We start from the raw sequence: 22649 nt of genomic DNA, 5'->3' as shown, positions 1-22649 counted from the left end.
CCTAATCTAATCACACGGGCCCCTTTAAAAGCATAGAGGAGGGGCGCCTGGGTGGTTCAGTTGGTTAGGCGTCTGCCTTCGGCTCAGGTCATGGTCCCAGGGTCCTGGGATTGAGTCCCACATGGGCTCCCTGCTCAGCGGGAAGTCTGCTTCTCCCTCTGCCCCTCCCCCAGCTCATGCTTGTGCTCACTCTCTCTTTGAAATAAATAAATAAATAAAATCTTTATAAAAATAAAAAAAATAAAAGCGTAGAGGAAGTCAGATCTGAAGCAGAAGAAAGATTCCACGTGCTGCCGCTGACTTTGAAGATGGAGGGGTCACGTGACAAGGAGCGTGGGTGGCCCGCAGGGGAGGAGGGCAGCCCCTGGCCCACAGCCAGCAAGGAAGGGGGGACCTCAGTCCTACAGCTGCAAGGAACTGGGCTCTGTCAGCCACCTGAACATGTTAGAAGCATGTTCTTTTTCTCCTTCGCCTCCATTAACCAAAACAGTCCTGCCAGCACCTTGATCTCTCCAGAGCAGAGGACCCAGTTGGACTGTGTTTTAAGCCACTAAGTTTGTGATACTTAGTTACTCAGCAGTAGAGAATTAACACGTGAGGCTCTATGTCCCTGAAGACCTAGCATAATTTAAGATGTATATTCTCCTTTTTTAAAGTAGGCTCCACGCCCAACATGGGGCTCGAACTCACGACCCTGAGATCAAATTCGCAGGCTCTACCGACTGAGCCAGCCAGGTGCCCCCAAGATATGTATTATTAAAGGAATAAATGTAAGGGGTGGGTGAGTTCTCAGCATAAACACACCACCATTGTGGCGTCGTTTTCTCTCTGGCTACTTTTTCGTTTCTTCGGACTGTCTCTGGTATTTTGCAGGAGACTCACTTGTAAATTAGTGGCCCGGTCGGTCAGTGTATCATGTTTGTCTGGCTTTCTTCACGTTGTTTTATCACCTCAGACTCCCATTCTAAAGCTATTGGCTTTGGAGAGCATTTGTCAGCTCCGATCTGCATCCTGCTCCCTTATCAGTGGGTTTGGGGTTCGTGGTTACAGGTAAAAACCAGATTTCAGGAACATCGTATTCCAGTGTAACATGCAAACAGAGGAAGGCATAAATCCGAAGTGCACAGCTTTCTTCAGTTTCACAAATGGAACACGCCCATGCAACCGGGGTCCAGATCGAGAAGCTGAGTGTTTCCGTTACCCAGAAGCCCTCTTGTGCTACCTCCCAGTCACTGCTTCTTCTTCTTCTTTTTTTTTTTTTTTAAAGATTTTATTTATTTATTTGACAGAGACACAGCGAGAGAGGGAATACAAGCAGGAGGAATAGGAGAGGGAGAAGCAGGCTTCCCGCGGAGCAGGGAGCCCGATGCGGGGCTCCATCCCAGGACCCCGGGATCATGACCTGAGCTGAAGGCAGATGCTTAACGCCAGTCACTGCTTCTGCAAAACTAACTACTATTGTGCTCAAAGCAGCATAGGTTTGTTTGCCTGAATTAACCAGATTGCGAGTGATGATATCAGAGGATGCTAAACTCACAGCCCCACAGTCCCCAAGATGACTGGCCACAGTCCCAGTGCGTGCAAACAACAGGGGGCTTTTCAGGACACAGACAGATGAGGGTGCGCCCAGGCCTTTCATATTTCATGCAAGGACCACATTCCTAAGGTCTCATATAATGTGAAACTCTCATAATAAAGTCTAGTTCTGTCACTGAAATGACTGTAACATAAGGTTTGCACACCCTCTCATGTGGGGCCTAAAGCGAGACTAATTAACATCTTTACTATTGCCCAATTCCCAGTTTAGCATAATTCAAACCAACACACTCCTCCCTGAAACCCCCGTGGGGCTGTGAGGGTCTGCGCTTTAGCTTCTCGCAGAGCCCAGGGCCCCGCCGTGGTGATGGCATGGGATCCCGGTTCTGGGTGTGGCTTGGGGACAGAGCACAGTTCCTGGAGCCGGAAGGCTTACATTCTAGACCTCCCTCTGCTCCTCCTTGCACTTTATAACCCTGGGTAAGCTCTTACCTGCTGGGCCTGTTCCCTCATCTGCAAATGGGACTAAGCTCTGGGGTTCATGAGAGGAGTTCCCTGATGAGAAGCCTTGGGCACACAGTAGGAGCCGATGGGAGCTTGTTGGCACCAATCCCAGCTGGGGTGGGAAAAAACTGCTCACCTGTCTCTCCCCGCACCACCCCCATGCTGCCTGGAGGACTTTGCTCCCTGGGAGAGTGAAGCCAGCGAGCCCCAAGCCCGAGAGCCTGGAGAGCCTGGCCGCTGAGCCTCCACGGGAGGCTGGGGCCCAGGCTCAGATGCCAGGGTCAGAGCCCGGATTGGGCAAGAGCAGAGCGTGAGGCCCCCTCTTCCTGGTCAGGGATATTTGGAAACACCAACAATTCTGAGAAATTTAGCAGCAGGAAGTGAAAGGAGGCAGGGTGCATGCTCCCAGGGCGCCTTCTGGACTGGCTCCCCATCCCAAATCCTGCAGAGATTAGTGGGGTGACTGGCAGGGGCGTGAGGGGGAGAGGGACAGACCAGGCGACTCCCCCTCCCTGGGGAGGAAAGCAGGGGCGACCCATCCCCCACTCCCACTCCACACATCCCCTGAGTTCCAAATCCTTTTTCACCTCTGTTTACTGTCCAAAGTCCCGGGCACTGGGGATGCCAGGTTCCGAGTGTTGGGACACACGCGCACACACACACGCACACGCACAGGCAGACGCAGACACGCAGCGCTCAGGGCCCTCGTATGGACCCTGCTCCCTCCCCTCCCACCGTCCAGGGCTGTCCGTGCATCCCAAGCCTCCAGGCTTCAGCCCCCTTCTTAGCCTAGGATCTGCACAGCATTGAGGGATCCAGGAACCAACCTCAAGACCGTCAGCAAGTAAAAGGGGAGGAAGGGCAGGGGACCGGGACTGACGAGTGGAGCGGGGGGTGCTGGGCAGGAAAACTTCAGAGGAAGAAGTCTGGATGTCAGGCCTGGGAGCGAATGGGAGAAAGAATGTTTTCCTATAGCCACCAATCGCTTAGAAACGGACTGGACCCCACAGCCTGGCTCCGTTGGGCCCCAGCCTCAGCCCTAACCCCAGCCTTGTCCCAGGCCCAGGTCCAGCCAACCCTACCATGACAAATGACTATCAAGATCTTCAGCATCTGGACAACGAGGACAATGACCATCAGCTCCGACAAGGTAAGGGGACGCTTCCTTCCAGTTCTGAAAAGTGAGCGTGAGGTGGCTCTTGAACCCTTGCCTCAGCTCCCCCTTCCTCCTGTGACCCTGCCCCTGTCCCTGGGTCTGCCCCACTCACCAGGAGATGGTCTGAGCCGTCCCCTCTTGGGGGACGTGGAGGCTGTGGGGCTGGAGCCCCTTTCTCTGTGACTGGACTCCCAGGCCTCCGCAGGCCTCCTGAGCCTTGCCACGCACGATGCCCACTGCTCAGGAGCTTGGGGGGGGGGTGCGGATCCAGGGGCCCAGGAGTGACCGGGAAGTGTTAGGTCCCCCTTCTTCCCTCGAACACCTGGTGAGGCTTGGCCCCGTGTGTGAGTGTGTATGAGCGTGAGTGCCCCAGGTGCCCGGGGCCATTTGGTCAAGGGGTCAGACTTCGGTGAGGAGGCCAAGGGACCAAGTATCCAAGGAAGATGAGGCCCCTATCCAACAGAAACAAGCCCCCCTTCTTTCTCCTGCGAGCAGGGATGCTGTTTGGGCTGAGCAGGAGGGGCCTTGGGGATGGGTGTAGGGGGAGGGTTGCAGGTGGGGGCAACTCGGGGGGCTCTGGCTGCTCGGTCTTCTGTCCCTGCGCCCAGCCAGGGCAGTGGGGTTCATGGGGAGAGGAAGAAACCTCCTCCCCTTTCCTCCCCTTTCTGGGGTGGGCTGGGGGCAGCGACCCCGTCCTCCCACCCACTCCTCGGGCTGCGGCCGGCAAGCTCTAGGCTCGAAGAGACTCATCAGCGTCTGTGACACAGGCCGGACACTAGGTGTCAGCAGAGGCTCAGGGCCCGCGCGGGCTGGGGCGGGGCCAAGCTGGGGGCCCCCCTCCAGCTGCCCCTGGCCGCTCAGGGTCCCCAACCACCCGGACTTCTTAATCCCTATGGTTCCTCCTCGTCCAGGAGAGGAGCCTTAGCCCGCTGTCGTCCGGCGGCCCCAGAGCTGCCCGGCTGCCCCTGTGTCCCTGAGACCGCGATGCCCCCCCCTCTTGCTAGGGCCACCCGCCTCGCAGCCGCTGTTCCGGCGGCTCTGCTCCGGACCCTGCCTCCTGCGGCTCTCCCTGGGCCTCGGCCTCCTGCTGCTGGTGGTTGTCTGTGTCATCGGATCCCAGAGTGGGTGCCCTGGGAGTGGGCTGGGAGGGGAGCCGCGCCGGGGGCTGGGGCGGGGGGGGGGGTGGGCAGGGGTGGGAGAGGGCTGACTTCCGCGACGGCGGACGCGGCCCCCTCCTTCTGCCCACTGCACACCGTCTCCCCCTCCCCCGCCCAGACTCCAGGCTGCAGGCGGAGCTGCAGGCCCTGAGAGAGACCTTCAGCAACTTAACAGCGAGCGCCGAGGTCGAGGTCAAGGCCCTGAGCAGCCAGGGTGAGGGGGCCTGGGGCTGGGGCTGGGGGGCCGTGGAACGCTAGGGATGCGGGGGGGGGGGCCGCTGAGCAGGTGTCTCCCCCAGGAGGAAGTGTGGGCAGAAAGATGAAGTCGCTGGAGTCCCAGCTGGAGAAACAGAAGCAGGACCTGAGCGAAGGTCAGAGACCCCGCGGGTGTGCTGCGCGGGGCCCCTCGGGCCAAACCCAGGGGTGTGGCGGCGCGCGCGAGTGACCCCCGCCCCCGCCCCCCAGATCACGCGGGCCTGCTGTTGCACGTGAAGCAGTTCGTGTCGGACCTGCGAAGCCTGAGCTGTCAGATGGCCGTGCTCCACGGCAACGGTGAGGGGGAGGCGGGGGCGCGCGCGCGCGGCCGCCCCCCGCCCCGCCGGCCGCTCCTGAGCGCCCCCGCCCTCCCCGGCCCCCCAGGCTCGGCGAGGGCCTGCTGCCCGGTCAACTGGCTGGAGCACGGGGGCAGCTGCTACTGGTTCTCCCGCTCCGGGAAGTCCTGGGCCGAGGCGGACCGGTACTGCCAGCTGGAGGGCGCGCACCTGGTGGTGGTGGGCTCCTGGGAGGAGCAGGTGAGCGCCCGGGGGCTGGCGCGCAGGGGCGGGGCTGGCGGCTCCGGGGAGCGCTCACCACCCCTCCCCTGCCCCCAGAAGTTTGTCCAGCACCACATGGGTCCTGTGAACACCTGGATGGGCCTCACCGACCAGAGTGGGCTCTGGAAGTGGGTGGACGGGACGGACTACGAGACGAGCTTCAAGTGAGTGTGCGCGCCCCCGGGGCCCCGGGGCTCGGCCGGGGGGGGCCGGGGGGTGCCGGGGGGGGGCGGTGGGGCGCCCATCCGCTCGTCTCCGCAGGAACTGGAGGCCCGAGCAGCCGGACGACTGGTACGGCCACGGGCTCGGGGGAGGCGAGGACTGCGCGCATTTCACCGACGACGGCCGCTGGAACGACGACGTGTGCCAGAGACCCTACCGCTGGGTGTGCGAGACCGCGCGCGAGCCGGCCCGCTAGGAGCCTCCTCTCCCCTAATTTATTTCCTCCGTGCCTCCACCTGCCCCGTGACCCTCCCGTCGGGGGCGGGGGTGCTCCTCCACTGTCTCGGGATGGCTCATCCAGGGTTTTGAGGGAAGGGGAAAGACGCCGTCTGAGGAACGTACGATCGCGTTTGGCGGGGCGGGGAGATCGAAGTCCCTGTCACCTGCTGCAGCCTGCAGCGTATGGTCATCCTTTTTTAGAGTAAAAAGACCAGAAATACTCTAAATGGGCCATGCGTTGTCTGGTTATTGGGCATTAGGAATCGGGAGTGGGCTGGTTGGTGGGAAGCCTGGGGCAGGCCGCGGGGCCCGGTGAGAACCCCATGGGCTTTGGTGCTTACAGGGATGGGAGTTAGGGCTCCTGTTCTGAGTCTCCCCGGTAAAGGTGTCCCGTTGCTGGGGACCGCCGCACCTGCAGCAGTTCCCCTAGGACCAGAGTCACCCCGATGTGTCCAGTGCTTCAGAGGCTTTGAATGAAACTCACTGATGTCCGCTGCGTGCATTACAGTGGACAGAGGTAGTATCCACAGACAGGCAACAAATACAGTGAACATGAAGATGAGCCTACCACCGAGAACCGCTAAACCTGCAAAGAAAGCCAGAAAACCAGGAGCGAGGCAGAGAAGCCCCCAAATAAACGGAATCCACAACCCAGAATGGGAGTTCGCGGGAACGAACAGATTAAGACTTTGCAGACACTCACTAGATTATCAGCAAACATTGAATGAACACAAAAGTGGAGACAGAGACAGATCTATCAGCATATGAAGGGCTCACCATCTTTCCAGATAACTTTGACTATAAGAGAAAATAAAAGTGAAGCAGTCAGGTAATTGAGAAATGAACGAGCAGAGCACTACATACTGAGATTGTGGGATGGTCTAAAGCAGTTCTCGGGAGGAAAGGTATATAGACTGAAGTACATTTGTTAAAATACAAGGTTGGGGCGCCTGGGTGGCTCAGTTGGTTAAGTGACTGCCTTCGGCTCAGGTCATGATCCTGGAGTCCCGGGATCGAGTCCCGCATCGGGCTCCCTGCTCGGCAGGGAGCCTGCTTCTCCCTCTGACCTTCCCCCCTCTCATGTGCTCTCTCTCTCTCATTCTCTCTGTCTCAAATAAATAAATAAATCTAAAAAATAAAAATAAAAAAATAAAAAACAAGGTTGAATGGAAATAAGCTAAGTTTCAACTCAAGGGACTTGAAAAAGAACAAAACCCCTCAGAATAGAAAGCAGGGATTTATTAACAAATCATCAACCACAGTGTATGTATTCTATTCGAGTACACTGGGACATTTAAAAAAATGAGCAAATACTGGGCCATCAAGCGAGTTTTAACAAATTTTGAATAGAGATTTCCACTATAAGGACCAGAAAGATAAAATTCCTATATAAGTCATTAGCAAACCCAATCAAATGATGTATTAAAAAAATACGTTGGGGAGGCTAGGTGGCTCAGTTGGTTAAGCGTCTGACTCTTAATTTCAGCTCAGATCATGATCTTGGGGTCATGAGATCAAGCCCCACATCAGGCTCTTTGCTCAGTGGGGAGTCTGCTTGAGATTCTCTCCCCTTCCCTCCTGCCCCTCCCCCCCCATAAATAAATAGGAGCGCCTGGTTGGCTCAGTTAGTTAAGCGGCTGCCTTCGGCTCAGGTCACGATCCGGGGGTCCTGGGGTAGAGCCCCGCATCGGGCTCCCTGCTCAGCGTGGAGTCTGCTTCTCCCTCTCCCTCTGCTGTTCCCCCTGCTTGTGCTCTCTCTCTGTCAGATAAAAAAACAAAATCTTTTTTTTTTTTTTTAAAGATTTCATTTATTTATCTGACAGAGAGAGTGAGAGAGGGAACACAAGCAGGGGGAGTGGGTGCCCCACATAAACAAAATCTTAAAACAAAACATGTTTGGGGTGCCTGGGTGGCTCAGTTGGTTAAGCGACTGCCTTCAGCTCAGGTCATGATCCCGGAGTCCCGGGATCGAGTCCCGCATCGGGCTCCCTGCTCAGCCGAGAGTCTGCTCCTCCCTCTGACCCTCCCCCATCTTGTGCTCTCTCTCTCTCACTCTCTCTCTCAAATAAATAAAAACAAAAACACATGTTTGTCAAAGAAAGACAAATACCAAATGATTTCATTCATATGTAGAATTTAGAAATGGAACAAATGAGCAAAGGGAAAACAAAAAGAGACAAACCAAGAACCAGACTCTGAACTTCAGAGAAGAAACTGATGGTCACGCGGGGGTGGGGGTGGGGGTGGGCGGGGTGGGTGGGAATGGGTGAAACAGGTGTTGGGGATTAAGGAGGGCACTTGTGATGAGCCCAGGTGTTGTATGGAAGGGATGAATCACTAAATTCTACACCTGAGACTAATACTGCACTATATGTTAACTAGCTGGAATTTAAATAAAAACTTGGAAAAAGAAAGAATTAAGAGATGGTTTAAAATAAAAATCTATTAATAAAATAGACTTAGGGATTACAGAAGACCAATGGAGTACAAAAGAACAAAATTGCATAATGTGGAAAAAGCGCTTGGCAACCTTTTTTAGGACCTCAGTTACTTCTTTTTGTTGAGCTACAATCTCACTATATAGATTCTGTCAGTCTTCCAAGACGTCTGCCCCGCTCCAGCCACGACACCTTTCAGGCAAGAGAAAGGAGAAAAGAGTCAGAGAAAAGTACCTCTCTGTGAGGACACTTCTGGAAGCACTTCAGCTTGCATCTCTTCGATGAGAACTGGTCCCAAGGCAACAGCCCCAAATGGGGCTGAGAAGTGGACTCTATACTCCAGGGGGTCAGATTTCAGCTAAAAGCAAGGGGATTTTACTGATGTGGCACAGGAATCAGCAAATGGTGGCCCTCACATGTTTTTGTAAATTAAGGTAAACACCTTATTTATTTATTTGAGCGAGAGAGCGCGAGCGAGCACAAGCAGGGGGAGCAGGAGAGGGAGAAGCAGGCTCCCGGCAGAGCAGAGAGCCCGATGTGGGGCTGGACCCCAGGACCCTGGGATCATGACCTGAGCCAAAGGCAGATGCTTAACTACTGAGCCACCCAGGCGCCCCTGTAAATAAAGGTGTTTGTTTTGTTTTGTTTTTTTGGTGACTCCACTGGGACTCGAATGTAAATAAAGTTTTATTGGAACATGCCATGCTCATTTGTTTACATACTGCTTGTGATTGCTTTCAGGCTAGAGGTAGAATTGAGTAGTTAGGACAAAGTCAGCAAAGCCAAAAATATTTGCTGTCTGACTCTTTGCAGAAAACGTTTGCTGACTCCTGGTGTACCGTAAGGGGGAGACTGCGGATTGGGGTCAATTAGAAGTTTATTCCCCACTATTATTAGTGCTGTTGTTTTACAACCATCAGGGGATCCTGACCAAACTGCAGAAAGCAGGAAAAGGCATTGGAGGTGTAAGAATTGGAAAGGAAGAGATAACACAACACGATCATTTACCCGGAAAGTCAACACCATCAACAAACAATTAGACCTAACAAGAAGCTTTGGCAGGTGCATTGGTCAGCTATCAACACTTCAATCTACAAAGAATATACAAGACAAAAATAAAATTCTTTCCAAGGTAATATATAAATTCCATGCAATAACATACACATTTCAGTTGGATTTGTAAAAGCAACTTAATCTTTTTCAAAAATATAGAAAGTGGGGGTGTAGAGATTACTTAAAATAAAAATAAAAATATATATATATAGAGAGAGAAAGATAAAAATCAATTTGGGGAAAAAAGGAAGCAAAAATCAGGAGAAAGGGAAGCCAGACTTACCAGACATTAGAACATATTACAAAGGCATAGTCGTAAAAACGATATGGTAACAATACCAAAACAGACCAGTGGTATGGAAGATGGAGCTCAGAGACAGAATATGCACAAATTAGAACTTAATATACAGTAAATGGACACCTCAAATTGGTGGAGGAAGGATGCTGGGAAAGCTGGTTTTCCACATGAAGGGAAAAAAAATCCGTGTCTTGATGTAGGAAAGACGTTAATGTTCAAAGCCAACGCCCAAGAAAGAATTCTTGAGATTTCTTTGGTGCAAAAAGGTGGTTTTATTAAAGCATGGTGCCAGGACCCGTGGGCAGAAAAGAGCAGCCGGGGTCATGAGGAGTGGCCCATTATAAACTTTCAAGTTGGGAGGGGTTAGGGGTAGTGTTAGGTCTCTAAGGAATTTGGAAGCAAGGTTTCCAGGACCCTGAGGGGGCTGGCTATTGTTGGGAAAAGGTCATTTATGACCGACCTCTCATAAAACCTGAGTCACGAGCCCCTTCAGATGTCTATCGTGGGTCATATGCTTGGGGGGTGATTGCCAAGTTGTATCCTGGGGGGTAGAGATAAAGGAAGTTTCCAAAGGAATTTTTATATGTTAAAGTAGACTTAGAGGATCCTGGGGGTTGGGCTAAGATTGCCTTTTGCCCTTAGCAAAGTGTCAACATCGAGGCAGCTGAATCTCTAGAGGAAGGTCACTCTGCCTGTTTTAAGACTTGTCAATGGGCTGTAAATAGTAAGGAAATTTAATAATTTCTTCTTCTGCCTTTGTTTCCCCACTCATCATACCTAACATCACATACAAAGGTGGATGCTGGATAGATTCAAGATCTAAATAGAAAAGATAAAAGTACAGTACAGAAGTAATAGAAAAAAAGAAAAAAAAAGAAGGAAGGATAGTCTTGTTATCTAGGGGTACAGAAGGACTTCATAAATAAGACCTCTAAAGCAAATACCCAAAAGCCAAAAAAATTTTAGTGAAATTGACTGCATGAAAATGAAAAATTTCAGCTCAGTGATGGTGTTATCAGGTACCCAGCAAGAAACAGACAGCATACATGAAATGGCTAATTGGAAGATTTTTTTAAAAAAGATTTTATCCATGTATTTGCCAAAGAGAGAGAGCGAGAGAGCACAAGCAGGGGGAGCAGCAGGCGAGGGAGAAGCAGGCTCCCCGCAGAGCAAGCCCCCCCCCCCCCCCCCAGCCACACAGGACTCAATCCCAGGACCCTGGGATCATGACCGGAGCCGAAGGCAGACGCTCAAAGGACTGAGCCACCCAGGCGTCCTGGGGGATTTTTTTTTTTTTTTAAGATTTTATTTTTAAGTGATCTCTAATCTCTACACCCAACATGGGGTTCGAACCCACAAACCTGAGATCAAGAGTTGCACGCTCCACGACCGAGCCAGCCAGGCGCCCCTGGAGGATGTTTTAATAAACAATGATTTACGAAGGATGAGCAAGATTAGGGAAGCCACAAGAAATAGGACAGGGACCCAGGTATCCCACAGGGGGCAGTTGTTAGCACCTCCAGGAACCCAAGAAGAGAGAAAGCTGCATGGAGAGACCCCCCCTTTCCCCCAACAGGAGCTGCGTCTGTCAGTCCGTTGTGACTTTCGGTTCCCGGAGGCAGCTAGCTCCCAGCTGGTCGGCAGGGAAGGACCTGGAAGAGTCAATATCCTCACTTCCCCCCTCTTCCTCGCTCAGATTTCCTGCTGCCACCGGAAGCCAGGTGGCAAGGGAGAGATCTGATGCAGCCAAACAGCTCAGCCTCCGAGGCCAAAGAACGGCGGTGTGGAGAAGGGCAGACACCCAGCGGAGAAGGAGCCCGGAGGCCGAGGGCAAATTTCAGCAGTAGCAAAGGATATAAAGATGCCGTCCACAGGGAAGGAACTCCTGAGTCTAATGTAATGTCGTGTAACGTAAACCATCAATGAGCCCTCGCTTGACAGCCATCCGAGTGACAAAAAAGAGCCGAAGTCAAGTGCTGGCAAGGATGTGGGGAAGTGAGAACCTTAGGCACTGCTGCTGGGAGCATGCATCCGAAGAGCCATTCTGCAAGGTATTTAGCGGAATCAGGAATGCATATCTGCCTTGATCCCTGCAATTCTACTTCTGGGCAAACATACCAGATGTCCCTCCATTCCGGGACACCACGAAGATGATTATGGCAGTGCCATTGGGTCACAGGGACTGGAGGTGCCCTACGTGTCTGCCCAGAGTGTAATGTGGGGGGTGTGCCTGATGGAATATTGCCCAGCATCTGGAGATGGTGACCAATGGCGCAGCCAGTTGGCAAAGAGCATGGAGACTCCTCAGACATTTAACCCTAGAACTACCATGTGCTCCCACAATCCACTTCCGGGCATTTATCTGAAGGAATCTCAAGAAGCTCTCTGCACCCCCACGTTAACTGCAACGTTATTCACAATAGCCAAGACATGGAAACAACCTTAAGTGTCCATCGGCGGATGAGCTGATAAAGAGAATGTGGGATGCACACACCACAGGGAATATCATTCAGCCACAAAAGAAAGAAGGAACTCCTGCCATTTGCAACAACCTGGATGAACCCGGAGGGCATTGTATTAAGTGAAAGAAGCCAGACAGGGAAGGACAAATTTTAAAAAGTCAAACTAATAGGAGCAGAGGGTGGAATGGTGGTTGCCAGGGGCTGGGGGTGGGCTGGGGAATGGGGAGATGCCCGTCGAAGAGTACAAAGTTTCAGTTATAAGATGGATGGTTCTGGGTCCCTAATGTACAGCATGGTGATTATAGTTAATAATACTGTGCCATATGCTTGAAATTTGCTAAGAGAGCAGATCTCAAGTGTTCTTTTCACACACACACAAACGGTAACCATGTGAGGTGATGAAGGTGTTAATTAACTTGATCGTTGGGATCATTTCATGACTTACATGTGTATGAAGTCATCACACTGCCCCCTTAAAAGACACTGTACCACCGAAACAGATCATTTTTATTCGCCAGTCATACCTCAAAAAAGCTGGAAAAAAAGAACAAAAGTATATTTCATGGAAAAAATGAACAGTGACCACATGTATGCCCAAGCAATGTTGGAGAGCCCTCAAATCAGCACTGAATGGAAAAAAAAGCAAAAAACCAGAATGCAGCCCAGCACACAGTCACATCGATAAAAAAGCAACAGCCTACACCCACAGCAGCACTACATGATTTTCAAGGAGCCATAAGTTTTCAAGGACACGTGAAACCCATTCGAGCTTGAGGAAGGGAGGAGAAGAGGAGGTGCAACCAGAGGGAAGTGAAACATCAAGACGTGAGGACAGCCTGGTACAGACTGGAGCTGAGAGTGTGGCTTAGCTGAGGGCAGGAAGCTGCAACCTCACGTCTGGTCCAGAAGGAAAAGTGTGTAAGTACCCCAAAACCTGCACGCCGCCAGGACCCTTAACGCGGAGAGATGAGAACAATCCACTGGAGCCAGGACCCAGACCATCTGGGCTACTTCGGAGGTGGATCCAGAGTGAGTAATAAGAATAAAAATATTAGAAAGGAGAAGGTCAGTTTTTTTTTTTTTAATTTGCAGACATTAGGCATGTCCCATTTTGATGCAGTGGGGGCCACCCAGCATCACCTGTGAAATGTTCTTCTAAGGGAACCTTGAACCTGAATCCGATTGAACTCCTAGCACTAACTACCGGTTTAGAGGAAGTTCAGCGGGGCAGGGAACGCGCACACAGGCGTGCATTCCCTTAAATCCTGGAGGTGGAAGATTTTATTAAGCCCATGTCTGATTTATTCAACAAGTAAATGAGCAGGGGGGGAAAAAAACCGAGAGGGGGGAGAATTTTTCATTAAAAGGGCCTTAAGAGACATACCCAGTACATGCAGTGCGGGGACTTTGGATCCTGATTTGAACAAGCCAGTTGTAAAAAGACATTATGGGAAAGTCAGGTGAATTGCACTGCTAACTAGATAAGGCATTATTGTCAATGATTTCTGGTCTGATAATAGTATTGTGGTTCATTAAGAACAAGAGTCTCTATTTTAGAAATACATATGCCAAAATACTTCCAGGCGAAATGGTGTGCCTGGGATTTGCTCTGAACTAAATGAGCGGGGTGGGGTGGGGGGCGGGGAGGTGGGGTGGCGCAGAAGACACGTCTGGCCACACGTGGATAATTGTTGAGGTGAGTGGCGCCTTGTGGGTGTTCATCATGCTAGTCTCTCAACTCCTGGACATACTTTGTTCACTAGAGCAGAATCAAAAATGGCAGGGCCTAAAGATAGGACTTAACTGAAAAATAGGACATAATAGAGTTGTTAAAAGTGCAGTACGGGGGAGTCAGATTTTGTTTCTACAGAAAAGAGGGACAGATTCGGGGGCACCCGGTGGCTCAGTGGGAGGAGCATGTGACTCTTGATCTCGGGGTTGTGAGTTCCAGCCCACGTTGGGTGTAGGGATTACTTAAAAATAAATGAAATCTTAAAAAAAAAAAAAAAAAAAAGAGGGACAGCCACCGCCTGGGTGGCTGAGTCGGTTGAGCGACGGACTCTTGGTTTCCACCTAGGTCGTGATCTCAGGGTGGTGAGATTGAGCCTCCTTTGGCCTCCGGGCTTAGCGGGGAGTCTGCTTGAGATTCTCTCCCTCTGCCCACACCCCCCCCTCCCCCCATGCTTGCTCTCTCTAAAATAAATAAATCTTAAAAATAAAAGGCTGACGTCACTAAAGTTAGAAACAAGCAGAAGACTTGGATGCACTATTTGCAACATTTGTAACAAGTAATTGATGTCCAGAATATAAAGAACTCCCACAAAATAACAAGGAAAAAAAAAAAAACCCAACAGAGAAAGAGGATATCATAGTAAATATTTGTCATCTCTGTTTTAGGGAATCCTTCATTATGTGCAAACTCGGGGCACAAGGAGCCAAAGGGGCATCCTCGCTCCCGCCCCCCTCCGAGTAGCTGACTCCTCTCTCCCAGCCGTGGAGTCTTCAGTGGGCGCTGCAGACGGGTGGGGTGGTCATACTTGGAGTGCGGAGGGGAGGATTATGCTTTTAGGGGCTTAAAGGAACTAAGCTTAAAAGATTCAGTCTGCAACATAATATATACAATATAATCCCATCTCTGTAGCTTCCCCCCCCCAAAAAACGCCCACGAGTTCTATATATTTCCTTCACTCGCACCCAGAGATTGTTGCTTTTCTCCAGTGTATTCAGCCTCTCCCCACCCCCCACCCCACCCCCATGCATCTTTTCCAAGTTCAAAGACTCTCCCATCCAAAAAAATCCCCGCTGGATCCCCTGGCTCCTTCCCAGCCACTGCTTCATGCTCCTCTGCTACCTCAAGCTAACGGTTTTCGGGAATAAAGGGAGGCAGGCCGGGGGCTGGCGGGCGTCTCCAGGCGCACGGAGCCGTGGGGCGAGCGCGGGAGCGGTCCCCCCGCAGCCCCGTTCCCCGCGCGGGCGAGCTCCGAGCTCCGCAGCGGCTCCGGGCTGGGTGCGTGCTGGCCCCGGGCCCCTGCTGGCCCTGGACTGGACGAGCCCAGTAGTGCGGCCCTGTCTCTTCTCCCTAGGTTAATCTGCGAGTTCAAGGTTATCTGAATCAAAATTCCTATGCAATTTTTTTTCTCCTTTTTTGGAATTGGACACCAGGATTCTAAATTTTTTTAATGAGAGAGAGAGAGAGCATGAGAGGGGCGAGGGTCAGAGGGAGAAGCAGACTCCCTGCCGAGCAGGGAGCCCGATGCGGGACTCGATCCCGGGACTCCAGGATCATGACCTGAGCCGAAGGCAGTCGCTTAACCGACTGAGCCACCCAGGTGCCCCAGGATTCTAAATTTATCGGGAAGAACAAAATGTGTGAGAATAGCCAGCAGAAAATTTTAAGAACAGTAATGGGGCGGGGGGGATTATCCTATCACATATTAAAATATAAAGGAGATAATGAAAGCATTCCTGGCCTCAGGAATGAGCAGATGGATCAGTGACGTGGAACAGACTAGAACTGGATGCAGAGAGTTAACAGGGACTGTTTTGTTTGTGACAGAAATCCAGGGGGAACCAGCTCAAGCAAAGAAAGGAGCATCTCAGGATGGTGGAGTAGCTCATGGGCTCTCTGGGGCAGCTGGGCCTCATGAGTCCACAAGGGGGCTGGTGCCCTGCAGGCCCACCCAGAAGTTCTCTGTGGGTATCAGCTCTACTCCTTCTGGGGCTCCAGCTCATTGTGTTCTCTTGTTGCAGACGGGCTTCTCCGTGCTTCAGTTCCCAGCCTCCAAAACCCTGGGTCTCATAGCCTCTCCTTCTGTCTCTCTCTTCCTCTCTCCCCTTCTCCAAACTCCCATGGACGGAAGACACTGATTGCCTCTCTCCGGGTCAGCTAACACTGGGCCAATAAACTGGAGCCAAGGACAAGGTCATGTCATGGTGGCTGCTAGAGTGAACATGGAAGGGAGAGGGAGAGATCATGGAAATATGGCGACCTGGGGGGATGGGGTTGGAGGTGGGCGCGGGCCAACCATACAGCAGATATCTATTACATCAAAAATATAGATAAGAATTTAGTGGCTAGTTGGAACATAATCAGAAATAGATATTTGGTCTCTGTCCCCAGTTCCTGACACCAAGCTCCTAAATCCTTTGGCATTTCTTGGGCAATAGGAGCATCTTTTGCTCTTAAGGAGGTGGCCTTGTGGTCTCCTGGAGAGTTTCACATTGGTAGCTGGTCACTCCCAAAACCAAGCCATGTTTAGAAGCTCGGGACTTTCAGCTCACCCCCATCCTCCATGCAGGGGAGAGGGTCTGGAGATTGAGTTAATAATTGATCATGCCTATGTGATGAAGCCTCCGTAAAAATCTCTAATCTCTACACTATGGGGTTCAGAGAGCTTCTGTGTCCGCGAACACATTCACATGCCAGGAGAATGGCCCCACTCCAAACACCTGCGCTTGCAACCTTTCTGGACTTCTCCTCATATACCTCTTCCTCTGGCTGTTCATGTGTGTCCTTAATCATATCCTTTATACGTGTGAGTGTTTCCCTGAGTGTTGTGAGACATTAGAGCAAACTATCAAATCCGAAGAGGGGGTCGTGGGCACACCTGATTTATAGCTGATTGGTCACAAGTGCAAGTGACAATCTGGGACTGCAAATGGCAGCCGAAGTCGAGGGAAGGCAGTCTCGTGGGACGGAGCACTTTACCGATGGGGTCTGCACTAACTCTGGGTAGTTAGGGTCATAATGGAACTGTAGGATGCTCAGTTGGTGTCTGCAGAGTTGGAAAATTGGTTGGTGTGGGAACCTCCCCCCCACCGCCTACACTTGGTGTCAGAAGTGCTGCGAGTAGAGGAAACGAGAGTTTTCCTTTAACAATGAAGGACGAGTTGCAAATCAGAGAAGAACAGGTGTAGTACATGGCGGTGAGACAGTTGCTATCTCATTCACTGACCTCGTCAAATTAAAAAAAGATTGGATGATGGGAATCGTTTATTCCTTATGTGCTATCTTTCTCGATTCTGAATGGCTAGAACGATACTTCTCAAAAAGTCTGGATCAAATGAGACATTTCTTTCTTTTTTTTTGTAAAATATTTGATTTATTTATTTGAGAGAGAGAGAGCAAGCGAGCACGAGCGGGGCGGGGTGGGGGGGGGCGAGGGAGAGGGAGAAGCGGACGCCCCGCTGAGCAGGGAGCCCAGTGCGGGGACTCGATCCCAGGACCTGAGATCATGACCTGAGCTGGAGGCAAAAGCTCAACTGACTGAGCCACCCAGGCCTCCCTACCACTAATGTTTTAATAGGAGGTGAAGAACACTTCCAATTTCAAAGCTGAAAACCTTTTCTATGAAATAAAAACCAGAGAGCTGCCTCTCGCCCCCGAAGTCACACGTTTGATCATAAATAAACTCTTTTGAAATGCCGTGGAATGCACTCCACCTGTATGGTGGAAAATACCCCACGGATTATATCTTAATGCCTCGACAGGATTCAGGAAGTCTGTTAATCAAGTATTCCTCCCGGTTGGTTTTCCCTAACCCCCTTCCACTGAACCAGTATCCTCAGCCCAGTGCATGCCTGTAGCATAAATGTATTCTATATTCAGATTTTTCAATCCTGGTGCTTAAGCTGCCATTTTCAGCAGGATAATAACAGGTACACAGAGCCCTTTCTGTAATCTCGAACCAACAGGAAAGGAAGGGAGGCACCGAGACACTGAGCTACGTCATCCTTAAAGGCAAACGCACTCAGCGCGTCCCCACGAGGTAATCACAGCAAAGCCCGTATGCACTTGCTCCTTCTTTTCCAAATCAACAGTCTGGGGCAGCCTTTGAGGATCCACTCAGCCTCCGTGGGGAGAAGACCTGCGACAGCTTGTCATGACTGTCTCATTCGGGGGAGAAGAAACGTTCTTGCAGATTAGCCAGGCCAGGGGGCCAGGGGTGTGCCGGCAGAAGCAAAGAGGGTCTATGGCACGTCTGTCATCTCTTCTGTCACCATCGAGTGCATCTTAGGGCTACAGTGGTTCACCGGTACCCACCAATGCCTACAGGAAGCCATTCCACCTGCCACGGCAGGGAGGAGGGCTGGGGGAGAGAGGGAGAGGCCGTGTCTCATGAGTGAGCAGGCTGCTGGTTGGAAGAACGTGACACCTCCTGACGAAAGAGGAAAGGGGAAAACCCACCCAGGAATGACGGACCTGAAACTGTCCCCCTTGGGATGCCGCGCCCAGCCCACAGCCTCTGTAAAAATCCCCCAGTCACTGGGACGCTGGTCCTCACGCATGGAGCCACCTCCTCAGTTTTGCTCTTGACTTCGTTAAGTAACCGGTTGCTTTTAGGGATTTTCCGTGTGTCCTCTGCTCACTGACGGTGAGCTTGGACGTAGCCAGTGAGAACGGCAAACTGAAGGAGAAACAAACCTGCCTCCCACAGCTCTTGTAGGCAACTTTCCACCCGCCTGGAAAATTAAACCCACCTGCCATCCCGGGGATGCGCCTGGAGCATGGCCAGGAGGTCACGCTTCTGCAGAGGGCCTGGATTCCTGCCCCGGGGAACCATTGCTTCTTAGCAAATCTGCAAGGCCCAGCGGTTCAAGTCTTCCTCCAGAGGCTCCCCGACTGGTCCCGGCCATGTGCGGGAGCTCGGCTCTCAGGGACATCGCAGGGGCTCCCACGGCTCTGTCGCACTGTCCTTCCCTTGTCACCCACCAGCACGCTCCGGGGCGGGGCTGTCCTCTGCACCCACCCACGTGCGTCCTCTCCCTCCCGAGTCACGCCCCCTCTGGACATCCCGCTACAGTTATCGATGGCTTCCCCTTTTCAGACCGGTGTTATGACTGGACCGACCATCGCGGTTCTTGCTATGATTTCAAGATGCCCTTCGGCAACAACCATCAGGAAACCTTAAAAAAACAAAGATTTATTGCTTACAAAAGACCCGGAGACTACACAGCATGCCTGGGGCCATGCAGCAAGGCGGCAGATGCAGTGAGAGCAGGCACGGCCAGGGGATTTTATCGGGGTCAAGGGTGGGGGCTTAGGGTTTTGTGCAGGCTCATTCTACTGGCGAATTTATTTATTTATTTTTAAAGACTTTATTTATTTATTTGAGACAGAGAACTAGCGGTGGGGAGGAGCCGAGGGAGAGGGAGAAGCAGGCTCCCCGCTGAGCTGGGAGCCCCATGCGGGACTCGATCCCAGGACCCCAGGATCATGACCCGAGCCGAAGGCAGACGCTTGTCCGACTGAGCCAGCCAGGTGCCCCTGAAATCCCTTTTCTGCAGGCCCAGCGCTGCGGCCCGCAGGTCCCTCTGAGAGCACGGATGCAGCCTTGGGAACCACAGCCCGCCTGGAAATGATGTTGTGGATGGGAGGGAGCACAGGGCCGGAAGACATGGTGGGGAGGGCAGGCTCAGCGGCTGGCTGGCTGGCCGGCCGGTCCTCACCTCCTGCCTGTGTAATGCTAGCCCCTCGCAAAGGCCTATTTTCAGCCCCTGTTGTGGGACAAGAGTGTTGTGTTAGGTGCCAGGCTGGGGCAGCGGGACCTGGAGAAGCCAGGCACACAAGGACAAGGTTACCGGAGAGTGTGGCTACTTCCTGCATTAGTCAGAACTCCCCGGGGGGGTGGGGGGTTGGTGGGGGGTGACAGAAGCAACAAGAATTTATTGACTCATAAAACCAAACCGGGCAGGGCAGGGAGGGAGCTGATCTCTGACACTCCTGGCAGGAACTGCAGGCGGCTAGGACCCTCCCACACCCTCCCTGTCCTCTGCCTGTTGGGGCTGCACCCCCAGGCCCACCTGTCCGCAAGCCTACAGTCACAGAGCCTGCAGTCCTGTGAACATCTTCACGTCCCCAACAGGAACACATCTGCATAAATCGGCTTTAAACTCGTGGCCCGTAAGGCATATTAGAAGGAGTAAGGAGAAAGAAAGAAAAAAAGAAAGAAAGGAAGGAAGGAAGGAAGGAAGGAAGGAAGGAAGGAAGGAAGGAAGGAAGGAAAGAAAGAAAGAAAGAAAGAAAGAAAGAAAGAAAGAAAGAAAGAAAGAAAGAAAGAAAGAAAGAAATTCCATTTTCAGTGAAACTGGAAACTAGACCTATGCACAGACTCCAAAATCGGACAAGGCCGAACCTGGGGTTAGGAGAAAGGGAAATGGGGGCATGGCAAGAGGAGGTAGGGGCTGCCTCTTTTGGGGGCTTGGGGTCCCACAAAAAATCCCACAGTTGAGGGGAGCCCCGGGTTGGGCTCCCCACTCAGCAGAGAGTCGTCTTCTTTTCCTCTCCCTCTGCTCCTCCCCCTGTGCCCACACACACTCTCTCTCTCTCTTTCTCACAATAAATAAAAAAATAAAATGTTTTAATAATTTTTTTTTTAATTTTTTATTTGCGAGAGAGAGAATGAGAGACAGAGAGCATGAGAGGGAGGAGGGTCAGAGGGAGAAGCAGACTCCCTGCTCAGCAGGGAGCCTGATGTGGGACTCGATCCTGGGACTCCAGGATCATGACCTGAGCCGAAGGCAGTCACTTAACCAACTGAGCCACCCAGGCTCCCCCCAAAATAAAATGTTTTAAAAAAAATCCCACAATTGAGTCTTATCCAGAGGAAACAGCCGAGGAGAGCGCCTCTTGGCTGTGATGCTGGGGAGGCCGCTGTGCCATGAGTTGGCCGAGGACAATCCAACCCATTCTGTCTAAGCAAGTAACCAGCACGGCCTTGCTGAGAGACACCCAGAGACACAAATATGGAAAAGAGCCGTAAGACTCTCGAATAGATGAAGAATGGCCTCCAGAAAAAATGTGCCTTGGAGTGGTTGAAGACAGTGACTAGACACTTCGCTCTGAATTAGGAACATTAGTCAAGCGAGCAGCCTGACGAGGGGAGGTCCTAGGGTGGAAATGCAAGGGCTCAGAGAAGAGATTATGGGACCACAGGGGACATGACACGAGAGCCCGCTCAGTCACTGAAGGAAATGGGAGACCAACATCACAAACAGTAGAGAAATAAAAATGCAGTTGGAAGGAGCATGAGGGGGGACAGACCCTGTGGAATATACTGTACAGGACATAACAAATAGAGGGGATGAAAGCGAGCAAATGAAGTGGGTATGAAGGTAGAGCTAAAAAGAATGAGAGAGAAATTATATATATATATGTATGTAAAATATATATCTCTATATTATACATAGACATGTCCTATATTCTATATATGACATGCAAAGAGGTCTAACATACGCATAGTTGAAATCTCTGAAGAAGAAACCCCAACCAATTGATAGAACATACATACATTTCAATACATAATTTGAGAAGGTTTTCCTCAGATGAATCTATATATTGAAAGAGAAAACTATAGGCCAGGGAAAACTGATCATGCACGTTGAATTTTAAAAATAAGGAATTTTTTGAGCAGCCAGGAATAAAAGGGTCAAGCCACTTTCAAGGGGGTGAAGATCAGGCCAGGCTTGGATGTCCACAGACCCACAACCAACACCAGCAGAGATGGCACAAGATTCTCAAGGAAACAAGGGGAGTCAGGATTTTACAAAAAGGCCACAGTTTTCTGTCCTCCTTCCCCCACCTCCTTCCAGCAACCACTGATGTTTTTACTGTCTCAAAATAGTTTTGCTTTTTCCAAAATATCATATAGTTGGAACCCTATGGTGTGCAGCTTTTCCAGAGTGGCTTCTTTCTCTTAGCAATATGTATTTAAATTTCCTCCATGGCCTTTGGTTGCTTAATAGCTCTTTTTTTTTTTTTTAATATTCCATTGTGTGGAAGCACCCCAGTTTGCTTATCCATTCACCTCTTGAGGGATATTTTGCTTGCTTTCAGTTTGGGACAATTATGAATAAAGCTGCTATAGACATTCGCAGGCAGGTTTTTGGGTGGACATCAGTTTTCCACTCATTTGGATAAATACCCAGGAGTGTGATTGCTGGATTGTATGGTCAGTCTGCATTTAGCTTTGTAAGAAATGGCCAAATTGTCTTCCAAAATGGCGGGGCCATGTTGCATTCCCAGTGGCAGCGAATGAGAACTTCTGTTGTCAGTGTTCTGGATTTTACCCATTCTAATAGGTGTGCAGTGGTGTCCCACTGGTGTTTTAATTTTAAGTGCCCTCGTCACATATCTGCATGTCTTTGGTGAGGTGACTGTTCAGATGTTTTGCCCATTTCCTTGTCACATCCTATGTGTATTTTCATATACTTACCTGCCATCTGCATGTCTTTGGTGAGGTGACTGTTCAGATGTTTTGCCCATTTCTCAATTGGGTTGTTTGTTTTCTTACTGTTGAATTTTAGGAGCTCTTTGTGAAAAAAAATTTTTTTGTAAGATTTTATTTTTCAGTAATCTCTACACCCAATGTGGGGCTCAAACTTACAACTCCAAGATCAAGAGTCTCGCGTTCCACTGACTGATCCAGCCGGGTACCCCAACTCTTTGTAAATTTTGAATAGAAGTCGCTTATTAGATATATGTTTTTGCAAATCCCCCCCCCCCCGGGTCTGTGACTTGTCTGTTAATTCTCTAAACCATAGACACTTTTGGAAATGTATGATTTGAGAATAGTCTCATGAGCTCTCCTTGAAGAGATCACTAGAGGATGAACTTGGGTCAACTCAGGAATAAGTGGGTACATTTTAGTAAAAGGAAGGTAGTGCATATCAAATGTATTTATCACAGAACTAACACGAAAGTTTGGTGGTAGGGTTGGGAGACAGAAGGAGGAAAGTTGAGGATATAAGCTAATTCATTTATCGTTCATTAAAAAAAAAAACAAAACCAAAT

The 22649-nt window shown here is 51.0% G+C and overlaps 2 protein-coding genes across 3 annotated transcripts in view; both read left to right on the top strand.

Moving 5' to 3' along the window:
• Positions 1-3171, top strand: part of DLG4 (discs large MAGUK scaffold protein 4) — a 31507-nt gene extending 28336 nt beyond the window's left edge. The window contains exon 23 of the transcript XR_010408485.1: positions 3101-3171. The gene's annotated coding sequence lies outside the window, so the exon portion shown is untranslated. The remainder of the gene's footprint in view (positions 1-3100) is intronic.
• On the top strand, positions 189-7248 carry ASGR1 (asialoglycoprotein receptor 1). 2 transcript variants are annotated; one of them, XM_064582629.1, is made up of 9 exons: positions 211-1478; positions 3101-3190; positions 4201-4317; positions 4472-4567; positions 4653-4724; positions 4819-4905; positions 4993-5144; positions 5223-5329; positions 5427-7246. In XM_064582629.1, exons 1-9 carry the CDS (start codon positions 1418-1420, stop codon positions 5581-5583), a joined length of 939 nt encoding a protein of 312 aa, XP_064438699.1. In that variant the 5' UTR covers positions 211-1417; the 3' UTR covers positions 5584-7246. The 2 variants fall into 2 exon arrangements, with proteins under 2 accessions (XP_064438698.1, XP_064438699.1); XM_064582628.1 differs by having other exon boundaries at positions 189-3190; positions 4819-5144; positions 5427-7248.
• The last annotated feature ends 15401 nt before the right edge of the window (positions 7249-22649 follow it).

This window comes from Mirounga angustirostris, unplaced genomic scaffold, assembly GCF_029215605.1.
Source record: "Mirounga angustirostris isolate CCGP_5_RB_7025 unplaced genomic scaffold, mMirAng1.0.hap1 SCAF_17, whole genome shotgun sequence".
NCBI classification, from domain to species: domain Eukaryota; kingdom Metazoa; phylum Chordata; class Mammalia; order Carnivora; family Phocidae; genus Mirounga; species Mirounga angustirostris.
This window is presented reverse-complemented; position numbering and strand designations above follow the sequence as displayed.

What these genes read in the sequence shown, in the direction of transcription:
- ASGR1 (XM_064582628.1), top strand. Translation starts at nt 3,124, where the DNA reads ATGACAAATGACTATCAAGATCTTCAGCATCTGGACAACGAGGACAAT. An exon ending in GAAGCAGGACCTGAGCGAAG is followed by an intron (nt 4,725 to 4,818) that starts GTCAGAGACCCC and finishes CCCGCCCCCCAG; the next exon opens with ATCACGCGGGCCTGCTGTTG. An exon ending in GACTACGAGACGAGCTTCAA is followed by an intron (nt 5,330 to 5,426) that starts GTGAGTGTGCGC and finishes TCGTCTCCGCAG; the next exon opens with GAACTGGAGGCCCGAGCAGC.